The sequence below is a fragment of the Styela clava genome, chromosome 4 (genome assembly GCF_964204865.1).
Source record: "Styela clava chromosome 4, kaStyClav1.hap1.2, whole genome shotgun sequence".
NCBI lineage: Eukaryota > Metazoa > Chordata > Ascidiacea > Stolidobranchia > Styelidae > Styela > Styela clava.
The window spans coordinates 14,782,052-14,801,821 of NC_135253.1; the positions used below are offsets into that span (position 1 = coordinate 14,782,052).

Below are 19,770 nucleotides of genomic sequence, written 5' to 3' on the forward strand. Positions count from 1 at the left end.
TTCATCACACACATTGAACCTAAAACTACTCGAACTTAGAAAAGGGAGTACTCCCCTGTTGAAGATACCCCTTTTCATCAAAATTACGTAAAGCGAAAAAGGGTTAAATTTTGCAATTTTCAAATGTTAATAGAAATATGTTCCGCTCAAGAGGCACGCGATTTTATAATTTTATATCAAAGTAGAATATATTAAGTTTATCACACACATTGAACCTAAAACTACTCGAACTTAAAAAAGGGAGTACTCCCCTGTTGAAGATACCCCTTTTCATCAAAATTACGTAAAGCGAAAAAGGGTTAAATTTTGCAATTTTCAAATGTTAATAGAAATATGTTCCGCTCAAGAGGCACGCGATTTTATAATTTCATATCAAAGTAGAATATATTAAGTTCATCACACACATTGAACCTAAAACTACTCGAACTTAGAAAAGGGAGTACTCCCCTGTTGAAGATACCCCTTTTCATCAAAATTACGTAAAGCGAAAAAGGGTTAAATTTTGCAATTTTCAAATGTTAATAGAAATATGTTCCGCTCAAGAGGCACGCGATTTTATAATTTTATATCAAAGTAGAATATATTAAGTTTATCACACACATTGAACCTAAAACTACTCGAACTTAGAAAAGGGAGTACTCCCCTGTTGAAGATACCCCTTTTCATCAAAATTACGTAAAGCGAAAAAGGGTTAAATTTTGCAATTTTCAAATGTTAATAGAAATATGTTCCGCTCAAGAGGCACGCGATTTTATAATTTCATATCAAAGTAGAATATATTAAGTTTATCACACACATTGAACCTAAAACTACTCGAACTTAGAAAAGGGAGTACTCCCCTGTTGAAGATACCCCTTTTCATCAAAATTACGTAAAGCGAAAAAGGGTTAAATTTTGCAATTTTCAAATGTTAATAGAAATATGTTCCGCTCAAGAGGCACGCGATTTTATAATTTTATATCAAAGTAGAATATATTAAGTTTATCACACACATTGAACCTAAAACTACTCGAACTTAGAAAAGGGAGTACTCCCCTGTTGAAGATACCCCTTTTCATCAAAATTACGTAAAGCGAAAAAGGGTTAAATTTTGCAATTTTCAAATGTTAATAGAAATATGTTCCGCTCAAGAGGCACGCGATTTTATAATTTTATATCAAAGTAGAATATATTAAGTTTATCACACACATTGAACCTAAAACTACTCGAACTTAGAAAAGGGAGTACTCCCCTGTTGAAGATACCCCTTTTCATCAAAATTACGTAAAGCGAAAAAGGGTTAAATTTTGCAATTTTCAAATGTTAATAGAAATATGTTCCGCTCAAGAGGCACGCGATTTTATAATTTCATATCAAAGTAGAATATATTAAGTCCATCACACACATTGAACCTAAAACTACTCGAACTTAGAAAAGGGAGTACTCCCCTGTTGAAGATACCCCTTTTCATCAAAATTACGTAAAGCGAAAAAGGGTTAAATTTTGCAATTTTCAAATGTTAATAGAAATATGTTCCGCTCAAGAGGCACGCGATTTTATAATTTCATATCAAAGTAGAATATATTAAGTTTATTACACACATTGAACCTAAAACTACTCGAACTTAGAAAAGGGAGTACTCCCCTGTTGAAGATACCCCTTTTCATCAAAATTACGTAAAGCGAAAAAGGGTTAAATTTTGCAATTTTCAAATGTTAATAGAAATATGTTCCGCTCAAGAGGCACGCGATTTTATAATTTCATATCAAAGTAGAATATATTAAGTTTATCACACACATTGAACCTAAAACTACTCGAACTTAGAAAAGGGAGTACTCCCCTGTTGAAGATACCCCTTTTCATCAAAATTACGTAAAGCGAAAAAGGGTTAAATTTTGCAATTTTCAAATGTTAATAGAAATATGTTCCGCTCAAGAGGCACGCGATTTTATAATTTTATATCAAAGTAGAATATATTAAGTTTATTACACACATTGAACCTAAAACTACTCGAACTTAGAAAAGGGAGTACTCCCCTGTTGAAGATACCCCTTTTCATCAAAATTACGTAAAGCGAAAAAGGGTTAAATTTTGCAATTTTCAAATGTTAATAGAAATATGTTCCGCTCAAGAGGCACGCGATTTTATAATTTCATATCAAAGTAGAATATATTAAGTTTATCACACACATTGAACCTAAAACTACTCGAACTTAGAAAAGGGAGTACTCCCCTGTTGAAGATACCCCTTTTCATCAAAATTACGTAAAGCGAAAAAGGGTTAAATTTTGCAATTTTCAAATGTTAATAGAAATATGTTCGGCTCAAGAGGCACGCGATTTTATAATTTTATATCAAAGTAGAATATATTAAGTTTATCACACACATTGAACCTAAAACTACTCGAACTTAGAAAAGGGAGTACTCCCCAGTTGAGATACCCCTTTTCATCAAAATTACCAATAACAGCTGAATATGGCAAACTTAATTGACTATAACTCTGCGACAAATAAAGATATAATATTCATTTTGAAATCGATGGAAATATATTTAAACCGTGCCGTGCCTATTTTGCTCATTTTCACAGAATTGTTGTAAGTTAGCAAGGTAATTGATTGCAGATTTTGTCGATGTGAATATTGTTAAAATTGATCCATCCAACGTCGATTTATTGTGCAAGAAAGAAAGTCAGCTTCTTGGGCCACTATAGTGGTCCGTGGCAGCAAAAGTGTTAGGGCTAACATTTGGCAGGTCGTTAACATATGCATCGCAAATTTTGCTACAAAGGTTAATAACAAACAATTTGTTATTTTTGTTTTGACGGATACTTGTCCCACGACATTTAAAAGTGAAAGTATAATTCTATAAACCTTGCAGGAGAAGCGCACGACCCCCTCAAATCGTTGATACCCAGGGCCAAAATAATTAGATCCACATTTTAAATACTGTGCCATGTAAGATCTCGGCAATTCCATGTGAAAGTTTTCCTCCGGGGATCGTGCACACAGAAAAATTGAATTCGCAGCCTTAAAATAACAACTTTCTGATAAAACAATAATACAAATAATAATAATTCGAGCAGGTGAATAGCTTTAAAAAAATTCTGTTGGGGTTGGGAGAAGAGTATGCATGTTACCTCTAGCACAGGGGTCGGCAACCTTCTGAACTCGGCGTGCCAGTTTATGAATAATGAGCACCTTTGCGTGCCAAACATTTTTATGCGTATGGTTTGCATAGCCATCTACCTGGTTTGAATAGTAAGCGGTTGAGCAACAAAATCATTTTGTTGGATAACGTGCATGTAAAATAGCTTACGAGCTTACGATAGCTTTCGGCATACGGCATTTCTACGCCCGACCTGTCTGTCTTTGGACGACCTAAGTAATAGGTATTAATTAAGGCCACTCGCGATTAGTTTTGTAGCCAGAAACAATGAAATCGCGATAAATACTAAAGAAGATAAAATTTATTTTGGTACTCCCGTATTATGTGCACCGTGATGGCGTACACCGTAACGTAGTATGTGTACCAGGTTAGGGTTAGGCTATAATTTCAGGTACAAATACTACAGGAATCATTTGGCTAGTCCCCAAACTCGTAATAGAACTAGAGATTTATCGGTAACGGTATCGGCAATGACGTTTTTAATATTACGTAGTAATTATGAAGAAATATATCAACACAGCACATAACAAAAAGTAACTATAGGCGCCCAGTTTCAAATCATACAGTGGAATTGGGGTCCTTATCAACGGCTTGGGTTGCCACTTCTGGATACATTTTTTTTGAATCGAATCTCGAATCAAAAATTTTCGAATCGAATCTTTCCGAATCTGATTCCATTAAACTTTTTTTTGTTTATTGAATGCGTATGTTTGCTCAAAGTCACAAAAAAGCTCAAATCTAGAAGAGAAAAACTTGAAAGTGAAATAAGCTATATAGCAAGGATGATAAGGGTTTTTCAGTGAATAAGCCACACTTATTTCCATCATGATAAAAAAAAGATGTAGGTCATAGATATCCCCAATAAATGCATTGAGGAAAAACTTGCTGTTGCAACTTATCTGTGAGTCTTACAATATTGAGTTATTATTGTGTATCTTTGAGCTCCAAACACGCTGTACTCGTATCAGGACTGAGGCAACTTGACGGAATTCATATAAGAAAATAAGCAGGAAACAGTTGTACTGTTATGCCATAAACCCAATAACAGCACTGCTTTCCCTAGTCCCACACCAGTATATGTGGTGTTTCACTTCTTGTTATATTGAATTGAGGCCGGCCTTATTAGCGATTCTTTATCTTCAAAATTTTCAGTACAATATTTTATATTTATGCTAGCAACATAGAGTAATATGACAAAAACATTCTAATTGCATCTGAATTACTATAAATGGGAAATGCTTGCAAGAATATGACTGAAGACAATAAAATTAACCACGATTAATTACATTAATTTCGAGAAAAACAATCGTTCATCCGACTACGATTGCGAACAAAACTTTCCATAAATATTGCAGACAATGTTATTTGTAGCTAACAGCGTTATTGGCTAACTAAGTCTTCATTATTATCGTGGACTACGTTTAATTTCGTAATTCAGAAAGTCCAAATGTGCATAACGGACGCCGCGCTAACCAGCGATAATTGGTCGACGCTTCATCTCGATCAAACAGGGCTAAAGTAAGACGACATTCGCACAGTATGCTTGGTCTGGTATGAAATCTGGCACGTGTTGATTTAAACAGTGCACAAGTATAAAACAGTGCACAAGTTGCCTTACCTCAAGTATTATTTACTCCCACCTGTCCGTTATGACATTTGCTAGAAATAATCCGAAATGTTTTATTCCCGCTTGTATCGCGCTAACAGAATTGCCGCGATTACGCTCTCATTAAAAAGGCCGAGTTTTTCAGCGTATACCAACATTCTCTCCAGTAAAATATTCATTTCATGATAGCTACGAGAATCTAAAACTTTCTTCTATATTGATATAACCTTGTGTCCAACGTAACTCGCGGTTACGTCTTCTTGCGTCAAAATATAAACATTATTAGTCTGAAATACCACTCAATCTTTTGATGTAAAAATATGAGATAAACATGCCTAATGGCTAATTGTATTTAGTTTCGATTGATTGTATAATAACTTTCAGCGAATTTCAATTCTGGGCAAAAAATAAAGTAATTATTATCGTTGTCGTGAAATAATTGTTGTGATTCAGGGAGAATAAACACCAACTAAAAGTGTTTACGGCCTAAATAACACGTCACGCTGATAAAAACAATCAGGAATTTTAGCGAAAAGCAATCGCACGCGCTATTTGTGACTTTTTCGGTTTTCCATAAATTTGAAGGGAGGGGGGAATTATAAAATCGCGAGTGGAAGGACTTTCTATTAATATTTGAAAATTGCAAAATTTAACCCTTTTTCGCTTTACGTAATTTTGATGAAAAGGGGTATCTTCAACATGGGGAGTACTCCTTTTTCTAAGTTCGAGTAGTTTTAGGTTCAATGTGTGTGATAAACTTCATATACTGTACTTTGATATGAAATTATAAAATCGCGTGCCTCTTGAGCGGAAGATATTTCTATTAATATTTGAAAATTGCAAAATTTAACCCGTTTTCGCTTTACGTGTTTTTGGTGAAAAGGGGTATCTTCAACAGGGGAGTACTCCCTTTTCTAAGTTCGAGTAGTTTTAGGTTCAATGTGTGTGATAAACGTCATATACTGTACTTTGATATGAAATTATAAAATCGCGTGCCTCTTGAGCGGAAGATCTTTCTATTAATATTTGAAATTGCAAAATTTAACCCGTTTTCGCTTTACGTAATTTTGATGAAAAGGGGTATCTTCAACAAGGAAGTACTCCCTTTTCTAAGTTCGAGTAGTTTTAGATTCAATGTGTGTGATAAACTTCATATATTCTACTTTGATATGAAATTATAAAATCGCGTGCCTCTTGAGCGGAAGATATTTCTATTAATATTTGAAAATTGCAAAATTTAACCCTTTTTTGCTTTAAGTAATTTTGATGAAAAGGGGTATCTTCAACAGGGGAGTACTCCTTTTTCTAAGTTCGAGTAGTTTTAGGTTCAATGTGTGTGAAAAACTTAATATATTCTACTTTGATATGAAATTATAAAATCGCGTGCCTCTTGAGCGGAACATATTTCTATTAACATTTGAAAATTGCAAAATTTAACCCTTTTTCGCTTTACGTAATTTTGATGAAAAGGGGTATCTTCAACAGGGAAGTACTCCCTTTTCTAAGTTCGAGTAGTTTTAGGTTCAATGTGTGTGATAAACTTAATATATTCTACTTTGATATGAAATTATAAAATCGCGTGCCTCTTGAGCGGAAGATATTTCTATTAATATTTGAAAATTGCAAAATCAAACACTTTTTTGCTTTACGTAATTTTGATGAAAAGGGGTATCTTCAACAAGGGAGTACTCCCTTTTCTAAGTTTGAGTAGTTTTAGGTTCAATGTGTGTGATAAACCTTATATATTCCACTTTAATATGAAATTATAAAATCGCGTGCCTCTTGAGCGGAACATATTTCTATTAATAATTGAAAATTGCAAAATTTACCATTTTTACGTTTCACGTAATTTTGATGAATAGGGGTATCTTCAACAAGGGAGTACTCCCTTTTCTAAGTTCGAGTAGTTTTAGGTTCAATGTGTGTGATAAACCCTCAATATTCCACTTTAATATGAAATTATAAAATCGCGTGCCTCTTGAGCGGAACATATTTCTATTAATATTTGAAAATTGCAAAATTTAACCCTTTTTCGCTTCACGTAATTTTGATGAAAAGGGGTATCTTCAATAGGGTAGTACTCCTTTTTCTAAGTTCGAGTAGTTTTAGGTTCAATGTGTGTGATAAACTTCATATATTATAATTTGATATGAAATTATAAAATCGCGTGCCTCTTGAGCGGAACATATTTCTATTAATATTTGAAAATTGCAAAATTCAACCCTTTTTCGCTTAACGTAATTTTGATGAAAAGTGGTATCTTCAACAGGGGAGTACTCCTTTTTTTAAGTTCGAGTAGTTTTGGGTTCAATGTGTGTGATAAACTTCATATATTCTGCTTTGATATGAATTTTTAAAATCGCGCGCCTCTTGAGCGGAAGATATTTCTATTAATATTTGAAAATTACAAAAACAAACACTTTGTCGCTTTACGTAATTTTGGTGAAAAGGGGTATCTTCAACAGGGGAGTACTCCCTTTTCTAAGTTCGAGTAGTTTTAGATTCAATGTGTGTGAAAAACTTAATATATTCCACTTTGATATGAAATTATAAAATCGCGTGCCTCTTGAGCGGAACATATTTCTATTAATATTTGAAAATTGCAAAATTTAACCCTTTTTCGCTTCACGTAATTTTGATGAAAAGGGGTATCTTCAACAGGAGAGTACTCTTTTTTCTAAGTTCGAGTAGTTTTAGTTTCAATGTGTGTGATAAACCTTATATATTCTACTTTGATATGAAATTATAAAATCGCGTGCCTCTTGAGCGGAAGATATTTCTATTAATATTTGAAAATTGCAAAATTTAACCCGTTTTCGCTTTACGTGTTTTTGGTGAAAAGGGGTATCTTCAACAGGGGAGTACTCCCTTTTCTAAGTTCGAGTAGTTTTAGGTTCAATGTGTGTCATAAACGTCATATACTGTACTTTGATATGAAATTATAAAATCGCGTGCCTCTTGAGCGGAAGATCTTTCTATTAATATTTGAAATTGCAAAATTTAACCCGTTTTCGCTTTACGTAATTTTGATGAAAAGGGGTATCTTCAACAAGGAAGTACTCCCTTTTCTAAGTTCGAGTAGTTTTAGATTCAATGTGTGTGATAAACTTCATATATTCTACTTTGATATGAAATTATAAAATCGCGTGCCTCTTGAGCGGAAGATATTTCTATTAATATTTGAAAATTGCAAAATTTAACCCTTTTTTGCTTTAAGTAATTTTGATGAAAAGGGGTATCTTCAACAGGGGAGTACTCCTTTTTCTAAGTTCGAGTAGTTTTAGGTTCAATGTGTGTGAAAAACTTAATATATTCTACTTTGATATGAAATTATAAAATCGCGTGCCTCTTGAGCGGAACATATTTCTATTAACATTTGAAAATTGCAAAATTTAACCCTTTTTCGCTTTACGTAATTTTGATGAAAAGGGGTATCTTCAACAGGGAAGTACTCCCTTTTCTAAGTTCGAGTAGTTTTAGGTTCAATGTGTGTGATAAACTTGATATATTCTACTTTGATATGAAATTATAAAATCGCGTGCCTCTTGAGCGGAAGATATTTCTATTAATATTTGAAAATTGCAAAATCAAACACTTTTTTTGCTTTACGTAATTTTGATGAAAAGGGGTATCTTCAACAAGGGAGTACTCCCTTTTCTAAGTTTGAGTAGTTTTAGGTTCAATGTGTGTGATAAACCTTATATATTCCACTTTAATATGAAATTATAAAATCGCGTGCCTCTTGAGCGGAACATATTTCTATTAATAATTGAAAATTGCAAAATTTACCATTTTTACGTTTCACGTAATTTTGATGAATAGGGGTATCTTCAACAAGGGAGTACTCCCTTTTCTAAGTTCGAGTAGTTTTAGGTTCAATGTGTGTGATAAACTCTATATATTCCACTTTAATATGAAATTATAAAATCGCGTGCCTCTTGAGCGGAACATATTTCTATTAATATTTGAAAATTGCAAAATTTAACCCTTTTTCGCTTCACGTAATTTTGATGAAAAGGGGTATCTTCAATAGGGTAGTACTCCTTTTTCTAAGTTCGAGTAGTTTTAGGTTCAATGTGTGTGATAAACTTCATATATTATAATTTGATATGAAATTATAAAATCGCGTGCCTCTTGAGCGGAACATATTTCTATTAATATTTGAAAATTGCAAAATTCAACCCTTTTTCGCTTAACGTAATTTTGATGAAAAGTGGTATCTTCAACAGGGGAGTACTCCTTTTTTTAAGTTCGAGTAGTTTTGGGTTCAATGTGTGTGATAAACTTCATATATTCTGCTTTGATATGAATTTTTAAAATCGCGTGCCTCTTGAGCGGAAGATATTTCTATTAATATTTGAAAATTACAAAAACAAACACTTTGTCGCTTTACGTAATTTTGGTGAAAAGGGGTATCTTCAACAGGGGAGTACTCCCTTTTCTAAGTTCGAGTAGTTTTAGGTTCAATGTGTGTGAAAAACTTAATATATTCCACTTTGATATGAAATTATAAAATCGCGTGCCTCTTGAGCGGAACATATTTCTATTAATATTTGAAAATTGCAAAATTTAACCCTTTTTCGCTTCACGTAATTTTGATGAAAAGGGGTATCTTCAACAGGAGAGTACTCTTTTTTCTAAGTTCGAGTAGTTTTAGTTTCAATGTGTGTGATAAACCTTATATATTCTACTTTGATATGAAATTATAAAATCGCGTGCCTCTTGAGCGGAAGATATTTCTATTAATATTTGAAAATTGCAAAATTTAACCCGTTTTCGCTTTACGTGTTTTTGGTGAAAAGGGGTATCTTCAACAGGGGAGTACTCCCTTTTCTAAGTTCGAGTAGTTTTAGGTTCAATGTGTGTGATAAACGTCATATACTGTACTTTGATATGAAATTATAAAATCGCGTGCCTCTTGAGCGGAAGATCTTTCTATTAATATTTGAAATTGCAAAATTTAACCCGTTTTCGCTTTACGTAATTTTGATGAAAAGGGGTATCTTCAACAAGGAAGTACTCCCTTTTCTAAGTTCGAGTAGTTTTAGATTCAATGTGTGTGATAAACTTCATATATTCTACTTTGATATGAAATTATAAAATCGCGTGCCTCTTGAGCGGAAGATATTTCTATTAATATTTGAAAATTGCAAAATCAAACACTTTTTCGCTTTACGTAATTTTGATGAAAAGGGGTATCTTCAACAAGGGAGTACTCCCTTTTCTAAGTTCGAGTAGTTTTAGGTTCAATGTGTGTGATAAACCTTATATATTCCACTTTAATATGAAATTATAAAATCGCGTGCCTCTTGAGCGGAACATATTTCTATTAATAATTGAAAATTGCAAAATTTACCATTTTTACGTTTCACGTAATTTTGATGAATAGGGGTATCTTCAACAAGGGAGTACTCCCTTTTCTAAGTTCGAGTAGTTTTAGGTTCAATGTGTGTGATAAACTTCATATATTCTACTTTGATATGAAATTATAAAATCGCGTGCCTCTTGAGCGGAAGATATTTCTATTAATATTTGAAAATTGCAAAATTTAACCCTTTTTCGCTTTACGTAATTTTGATGAAAAGTGGTATCTTCAACAGGGGAGTACTCCTTTTTCTGAGTTCGAGTAGTTTTAGGTTCAATGTGTGTGATAAACTTCATATATTATAATTTGATATGAATTTATAAAATCGCGTGCCTCTTGAGCGGAAAGACTTTCTATTAATATTTGAAAATTGCAAAATTTAACCCTTTTTCGCTTTACGTAATTTTGATGAATTGAGGTATCTTCAACAGGGAAGTACTCCCTTTTCTAAGTTCGAGTAGTTTTAGGTTCAATATGTGTGATAAACTTCATATATTCCACTTTGATAAGAAATTATAAAATTGGGTGCCACTTGAGCGGAAGGACTTTCTATTAAGAACATATTTGGACACAATTTATCCCATGTCTGATCTCGAATCTATGCGAGACGCTCTATTAAAAGCGCAGAATAATTTCTTATGAAATTTTCATAACATCGACTGCGTTTTTCACAGCACTAATATTGTTATTAAAATCACCGATTGTTCAAAATCGGAAATTCCCATGCAACGGCTTCTAAAACGTTCGCCGAGATTGTGTGTTCGTTAAAACGGCTGACGTATTCAGCGTACAATGACTCTTATGTGGCGTAAAATATTTAATCCGCGACAACTACAGGAATTTGAAAAGTCCTTCTATATTAATTTAATTGTGTTCAGTGTAACTCGTTGTTGCGTCGATAGAGTCTACTGTAATATACTACAGCAATCTGTGGACATAATAATGTGAGATAAATTGCGTCAACAAAATGAAAGCGTTATTTCTCAAATTAACACGGTAATCCGCGGACATAAAAATGTGTGGTAAAGTGCCTGATAATATCGTGTTGTATGTAATTTGTATTTTCGCAAATTTGATAAATCTGAGCTGTTCTTGTAATATTGACACGGCTCTATCGCATTTCTTTCGGTTGTAATGCTTTTAAGACAACCGTTAGACAAATCCCTGCGACAGCAATAAAATTTCATTGAGTTAAATTTAGTTCAAAAAGTTGATTGAAGATACTTGACACATTAATTATTTTATATAAAAAGTTACGCTAGTTTCCCGCCGGTATTTTTACAATGAATAAAAAGTGCCTCGCTCGCACAATTGACAAAAAATAAATAAACAATATGTAATTTTAATCTTTCTTCATGAAACAAGACATTTGTCTTCCGCTATTTGTCATTACGGCTAAATAACACGTCACGCTGCCGAAAATAATCGGCTATTTTAATAACAACATTAGCGCTGTGAAAATCGTCAATTGTGCGTTTTCACGGCGATTGTTGGTCTCGGATGGTTGGTCTTGATGTTTCTTCCATATCTATAATTGAGAGCAATTCCATAATCGAGAGCAATTCTGCCGTGTGGAATTTAGAAATCGCCTACGTTTTACTCCATCACCCTTCAAAAAGCACAAAGCTGTAATATCACTCTTCAATGAGCACAAAAACGAGACTTAACGCACCGCTGCGCACAATTCGAAGAAGGTTTGCTACTAGCTTCACAGTGGTCTGCGATGGATAGTCTATTACTGCACGCAAGGTTGCACAGCGTGGGAACGCAGTACCAGAGTGTTGGGAACATGCGATTTGCTTTTATTGCTCAAGCTATGATACGTGCTTATAACCTGTTTGTAACGTTTATCTTCCCGTAGTTCGCTGGTAACCAGCGCAGTCTAATAGATGGTACCCGTATTCGATGAGCTGATGGTTACAAAGCCGGATAGATACAGGTAGGTACCGCAACATCCTGAACATTAGAATTCTCACTTTTCAACTAATGTCTCAATTTTACGCTCTATGGACTGGTTTCCTGCCAACAATTTTATCAATGCCATTGGGTACGAGTATACATAACCAGATTGTTTGGTGGGATGTCCAATTCGAATTAAATATTCGAATATCGCTTTTCGTGTTTATAAGAATACCGAATATCGCGCGCACATCCTAGCTATGTTTGATATTGTTATTTGCCGTTTTATTTTCGCCATCCACGTTTTGATTGAAAATATTTTACAATTGGTTTATTTTGATCGAAGACAGACATGTGCGTCTCGGCACTAAATTAAAGCCGAGATTAAGAAATTGAAGTACTTATATTGATTGAAATTATTTTATAATTAATATCGTATATTTCAACTTAGTCAAGATAGTTTGTGCGGCCACGGCAATAAATCAAAGAGCAAATCGTAATTAATTGTTTTCATCCTCAGTTTCGATAGTGACCGACCATAACGGGAAATTTTTGCATTTCTTGCAATTTACAGCGTATGATAAAATAGCTCTTAAATAATATGTAGTAGCCTATCTATCGCGGATTTTATCGTCGTTGTTGATGACATTTATCGTTCAATTTAAGTTGGCGGTTTTAATTTATAAGCAAAAATAAAAGCATTACAGCCGACATGAAATATTTAAATCAGCGCAGACTCAAAACATAAAACACTATTTTTGTGTTTATGTTTTGTTTAAATTGTCTTAATTCTTCGTCATTGGCATATGGAAATCGGGTTCATTCATTTGATAATGACCACGTAATAACAATTAATTCTCGGTTACAGCTTCCTCTACTATCAAGTCCTAGCTTCTAAAAACGAATAACTGGCTAAACTAATCCCACAATATCGCGACTCGGCGCATCGTGCTAAGCGATAGGAATACGCTCGCCACCGCATCTCTGAATACCCTTTGTGGGATCGCAGGTTCGATCCCATGCGGGGATGATCATGTGCGAGAGGATTGCTGGACTCCTCGCCACCGTAGAGTGGTTCGCACTGGTCGCTTCCGAAAACAAATACCATACCCGACCTGGTAACCGGACGAGAGGCCGTGGTCCGCCATACGATTAAGCCGTCTTATCGGCTTTCCTCCCTCTGTGATAAATATGTAAATCCTATCCACAACAGGCATGGACTGGTAACCGGGCGAGAAGCCCTGGTTTGCCATTTAATTAATCCGTCTTATCGTATTTCCCCTACCCCCCCCCCCCCCCCCTCCCCAGAATAAATCCCATCCTATCTGTTTCTTGTCATTCTCCCCAATATTTGAATGTACAGCGTAATTAGCAGTGTAGCTGCAGTTGTTATTTTTATTGTTTACCGTCTTATTCAAAGACAAATAAACATATATACCTTAGTCTTCGGACCTGAATATAATTACCTGCTGTTTTTCCGTTATGAACAGAGTATTGCTTATTAGTGGGTAAAATGTGACATCAGGAAATCTTTCAATTCAATGGTCCATTATTAGGCACAGTTTTGTTATTGCTGCCATTGTTTGAACATTTACCTCTTTTTCTGGTGAGCCCTTGTTCACTACAGTGCATTCTATTCAAGATTACAGGTTTAAAATACAATTTTGACACATTATAATTGTAATGCTACCATTTCAAACAACATTTTATGACTCCTGCTGGACCACTGCAAATGGCCACCATTTGCCGAAAAGACACGTGTATTCGATACTTGGAAAATACCACACAATTGGTGCTTTGCAACCTGTAAACAAAACAAATGCTCGAAAATTGGTATTTCACATCTTTATTAAAAATGACTACAGTACCTCAAAACAGAGGACAACGGGGAAAAGGGAATCAATTATGCAGGACTCTGATAGACTTTACATAACATCATTGCAAGATCATTCTCAAACAAAATATGATCCTCTGTATATAAGTGGATTGAAGACAAGGTTACCCCATCACTTGTTGAATGTAATAGATATTACTTATCATTTCTTAAAGCATTTGAAACTTCCAGTATTGAAGGTATTATTGTCAAGGTATTGTCCTACACCTCTTCTGACTCCAGAGGTGTCCATAAGCAATCTTATACAAGCTTACACCCCAACCAATAAGGTTTTTCTTTTTATTCGGTCTATTTTGACAAAAGTTCTGCCAAAAAATATATGGGGATCCCTGAAAAATAGTTCAAATTTCTATGGTGCGGTTAGGAGACTGTTGAATTCAAGAAAACATGATAAAATCACAATGGAGACTTCAATCAGAACTCTTAAAATAGAAGAGATGAATTGGCTGAAGGGCAAAGACAAAAAATTGAATTTAGAAAAATTTATTTATTGGCTGATGAATGAATTTGTCTTTGTACTTCTCAAAAGATTATTTTACATAACAGAAAACTCTGATCGTAAAAACATGATATTCTTTTATCGAAAAGAAATTTGGGCACAAATAATTGGACTTCATGCTCAACATCAGGTGCAGTCTGATTCTTGGAAACTTATAACATCTGTTGAGAATCGAGATAATAGCTGTTGCATCGAACTTCACGAACATGTGAAAGGAAACGACATCACTTTTTATGATGTAAGACCAATACCAAAAACCAAGAATGTTAGACTTGTCATGTCAAAGAGGGAAGTTGGAATTGAGAGAGGGCTACAAAGAAGGCAAGAGCATATTTCTATAAAAACATTGCTTGTATTGTTAACAGGGCTTTGGAAAGCACATCCAGTTATGAGTGGATCATCAGGTTTCGGCATCAAATATATTCACAAAAAATGGAGAAACTTCATGAAGGCACAGAGCAGTCATGAATTCAGTAAGCAAAAAATGAAAAACTATTTTGTCAAGGTCGATGTGGCTCGTTGTTTCGATACTATTCCACATAACAAACTACTTGAAGTATTGAGGCATATATTGTTGAAATACCCATACTCAAGGATACCACTTTCAGCTAAATATGGATGTATATCTCACAGCACGGAAGAGGTCTGGGAAAGCTTGAAAATGTTGTTACAGAATTACATTCTTAGGCTAGCTGGACGATTTTATATAAAAACTGAGGGAATTCCACAAGGATTGCCAATCGCTAGCATTTTATGCAATCTGTTTTACGGTCATTTGGAGCAGCAGGAGTTTCCCAACTTATTGTCCGACAGCACATGCCCGAACAGGGTCCTGATGAGGGTGATTGATGATTTCTTGTTCGTCACTACTGATTTGAATGAAGCATTGGATTTTTTGAATAAACTACATAATGGTTATCCAGATTATGGCCTGAAAATAAATCCAAGTAAAACTACAATCAACTTTAACTTGCCTGAGTATGTGAAGATACCTCATGCAGATTGCATTAATGTCCTCGACTCTCATGAACCATTCCCTTGGTTTGGGCATCTGTTCCTGCCCAAGTCTAATTTTTCTAAAGAATCATCATTTGTTGGCCACGGAATTGCTCAAGATTACAGCCGCTGTAATAATTTGAATAGTGTTAGGGATGTTATATCAATTAATGATCAACGAAACAGAAAACGTTTTCCATTTGCAGCTCAACAATATGTTCTTTTGTATGAGAAGTCGATCATTGCGATAACGATTACTAGGCTGACCGACATATGCTGTGACAGACTATGCAACTCACATGCACAAATATTAAGGAACATTTTTGAAATTTCCATTTTATCATCTTTGCAATGGCTTGCTCACTTCTATATGGACAAAGAATCCAGATCAAAAAATATCATCTATTGCATCCAAAGTTACAAAAATATTGTGAATATGGGAATTATTAAAACTCTGAAGTGTAGAAAAGTGTTATCTCCCTCTGATCGCAATGCTATCATGTGGACTTCTCTTATGGCCCTTAAGAAAGTGCTATCGAGACACCATTTTTCTTTCAAATTTGCACTGAAGAATTTGAAGCAAGAAATATCAAGACAAATGTGGTTGATGAAGAAATCAGGAATATGGAATACAAAAAAATTGATGCTGTACAGAGTGACTGCACACTACCCGAAACATCTGATGAAACTAAAGGTTACATGCGAACTATGTTAAGTTGATGGAAGTAATCGTATACAATCACACATTCATTATCATTATGTCTATTTCATGAACAAATGGTAGAAAAGCATGTGTATATCAGAGGAACAGAATGTACAAGACCTTACTGGCCTAAGACACAGATGTCTTCAAAAATTTTCAACAAATTAGGACTGTAATGTTATAGTAAGATAATATACATCAAATAATTAGTCCTTTCCCTTGATTCCATTGTGAGAAATGGAAGTCTGGTATGGACTGCCAATTGATATATCTAATAAAAATTTTGCTCAGCAGGACTACAAAATAGATGGTTACCGTACATACAAATTTGGTCAACATTTCTGAATAACATATGAAGGAATCAACATAGGATTATTATTGTGCTTCGTTTGACTAAACTGAGCACTACTGTATGATAAATACATTGCACAGTTTAGGTTTATGTTATATTGAAATTCATAGATCTGACCAAGTTTCATGTAGATTCCCAGAGCTCATGGAAGTTGTCAAGAACCGCATACAAGTTACTCTGTATAGTCTTTCCGAAAAGGGTAATACTTGTGTGATCTGGATGCCCAACCATCTACGTCACAAGTTCGCCAATTTCTGTTTAAATTTTTGATTTTGGTCATGTCCCCTCCATCAATAACAAAATTGAACAGGTCTATGTTAGAAGTTATTCTCGCCGGAGTAACACTCTTTGGAATCACTATCACATTCCGCTGAAGTTGGTAACGAAGTAAAACTTGAGCCACTGTCTTCATATACTTCTTTGCAATATCTATTAAAATAGGTTCTTCAAAAAGAGTAGGATCGGAGATATCACGATTTCCTGGGGAACCCAACGGGCTGTAACCAGTAACAACAATACCCTTTGATTGACAGAATTGCACCATATCAGTTTGGTCAAGATATGGATGACATTCAAACTGATGGACATCTGGCACATAAGACGTTTCTTTTGACAAACGTTCCAGTTGAAAACGATTAAAATTTGAAACTCCAATGGAAATAGTCAAGCCAGATTTCTGTAGCTTGATAAGTTCTTTCCATGTGTCAACATAATCAATACTTTCATCATTGTTGACATCATAATTCCCATCTTTCACCTCGACCTGGTTTTCTTTTAAAGCAAATGGGAAGTGTAGCAAATACAAGTCTAAATATTCCAGTTTCAACTTTTTCAAACTGTTCTCAATCGCAGGCTTCACTTTGTTGGGTGCAAAACTAGTAAGCCATAGTTTACTGGTAACAAAAAGCTCTTCCCGTTTTATTACACCTCCATCAAGTTTTGCTTTTATTCCATCACCAACTTCAGACTCATTTTCATAATCGTGAGCACAATCAATATGTCGGTATCCTGCATCGATGGCATTCTCAACAGCAGTTGCAACAACTTTAGCTGGTGCCCCCCATGTGCCAAGTCCGATAACTGGCATTTTTGCACCAGATTTTAGAGCCAAATGTTTTGCAGCCATGATGCTATTATGTTCTCGATTTTCTTGTAATAATTGTCCTAATAGTGATAAACATAACACTATAAATGAAAAGATCAACATATTTTGAATTAGGGAATTGCATATCGAGCAATTGTTTTATTAACATTGTATGTCGAATAGCCTGTGGATGATACCAGTTAAGAAGTATATCATACATTCATGTGCAATGATTATGGACTTGACATTACATATACATACACTTCCATATATCCTCTGTGAGTTAGAGTTAAAATTGCTCGAGAATTTTGATACAATTATTCCAACTGGCTTGGAAATACAGCAGTGAAGATTGTACCGATTGGATCACATGACACACTGCAAGTAATCCATTAGTCAAATAACTTACATAAATACCCAATATCACAACTATGCTGTATAAAATGGAAATACTTAAATCGTGGTATTTGTTAATTACTCTCACCAATAGGTTAGGATATTTTTTATACGCGCGTGTACAATTACTAATGTTTAGTTAAGATTACCATCTGGCATCAGCTGATATTATGTTGAACAATATTGCACAAAACTTAGGAATGATAGGTGAATTTCCTCAATCTTTTGTGGAGAAATTTTAATGTGAAATTTGTATTGTATCATGTAAGAGTATTTGGGAGATTTCACTGTCAGAATGGAAAATGTTTATGGGTTGAAAATTTGTCTGGGTACATTATTCTAATACCTCTGTCTAATTCATTTATAGAAGAAATATCTTCATCACTAAGTTCAAAGTCAAATATGTTTATATTGTCAGCAATTCTAGTTGCATTAGTACTCCTTGGTATCACTGTTATGCCTCTTTGGATCTGATATCTCAGAATAATTTGTCCAACTGATTTTTTATATTTAGCAGCCAAAGTTTTTAGAATACCTTCATTAAATATAGATACATTTGCAGGCAGGTTTGGCCTATCTGAAGAACATAATGGGCTGTATCCTACCACAGATATATTTTTAGAATGACAAAAATCAACAAGTGCTTGCTGTCCCAAATAAGGATGACATTCAAACTGATGTACTGCTGGTGTAGTATTACACTCATCCAATATCCTTTGAATCTGGGAAATATTGAAATTACATAATCCAATCGCTTTCACTTTCTCACTCGTGTAGAGTTTTTCCAACTCACGCCAGGTATCGATAAAATCAGTTTTTTCATCAAACAGTAAGTTTCCGTGTTCATCAGAAGGGAATAAATTATCAGGACCAGAATACTTTAATGCAAATGGCCAATGTATATAAAACAAATCCAGATATTCAAGGCGAAGATTTTTCAATGTCTTTTGATAAGCATCATGGATATGACTCGGGTGTCCAAAGCTGCATCCTAATTTGCTGGAAATAAACAAATTTTCCCTTTTAAGTTTGCCTTTCAGAATATAATTCTGGATTACATCTCCTATATCCATCTCATTTTGATAGACATATGCACAGTCAAAATGTCTGTAACCAGCATTTAAAGCATCTTCCATAGCATTTCTAATTGTTGCACCATGACTTTTTGATGTGCCTAAACCAACAATTGGCATTTGTTGTCCAGTGTTCAAGTCTACTGAAGGGCATGACATATTAACTAAGTGTATTAACAAAGCTGGCATCAAACTCAGAAATGATTTAAAAGAAAACATGATTAAAAATGTTAGTCACATTTGGTCAAACTAAGACACATCCCTGTTTATAAAGCTGCCAGAGAGTCGAGCACTTAGGGGAATCCCCGAATTTTGTGTCTGAAACTGGGCTCCGGAGAATCATGCTCCTAACAAGTGGAACCGAAATTTAATTCGCAATGGCATCAGTGTGAGGCAAGTTGAAGTAAGCTTATACTTTTTTGCGAGTAGCCAACGTCATTCTGCTGCTTTCTTCCGTAGAAGTGATCAATACCGGTACTGTACTATCTATATCACAGTGGAGTACTATCATTTGAAAGGATTGATTTTACACATGCCCTCTGAACTCGACAATAAATATGATTGTAAAGTGTCGAAATCGTTTTTTGTCTTAAAGGTCTTGCATACTAACCAACATAATTCAATGTTTGAATTATTTACTGCACTGTATTTCTACAAAAATCTGTATTATTGTCTTTTCTTTTAACATTGTTTTGTGAAAATAAATATCTCTCTCTCTTCCATCTAAATACGTTGTCCAGAGATTGGGAAAGGTCGAATT

At 34.5% G+C, this 19,770-nt stretch overlaps 1 protein-coding gene and 2 pseudogenes across 1 annotated transcript; 1 reads left to right on the top strand and 2 right to left on the bottom strand.

Annotated features, from left to right (window-relative positions):
- Positions 1–11,838: 11,838 nt before the first annotated feature.
- On the top strand, positions 11,839–16,117 carry LOC120326033 (telomerase reverse transcriptase-like). Its single transcript, XM_039392241.2, has one exon. The coding sequence runs from the start codon at positions 13,697–13,699 to the stop codon at positions 16,115–16,117; it is 2,421 nt and encodes an 806-aa protein (XP_039248175.2). The 5' UTR covers positions 11,839–13,696.
- A 512-nt stretch (positions 16,118–16,629) lies between these two features.
- LOC120326036 (aldo-keto reductase family 1 member B1 pseudogene) lies at positions 16,630–17,583 on the bottom strand (annotated as a pseudogene).
- A 59-nt stretch (positions 17,584–17,642) lies between these two features.
- On the bottom strand, positions 17,643–19,715 carry LOC120326037 (aldo-keto reductase family 1 member B1 pseudogene; annotated as a pseudogene).
- Between the last annotated feature and the right edge of the window lie 55 nt (positions 19,716–19,770).

Coding starts and splice junctions, on each gene's coding strand:
- LOC120326033 (XM_039392241.2), top strand. CDS start 13,697: ATGCTACCATTTCAAACAACATTTTATGACTCCTGCTGGACCACTGCA.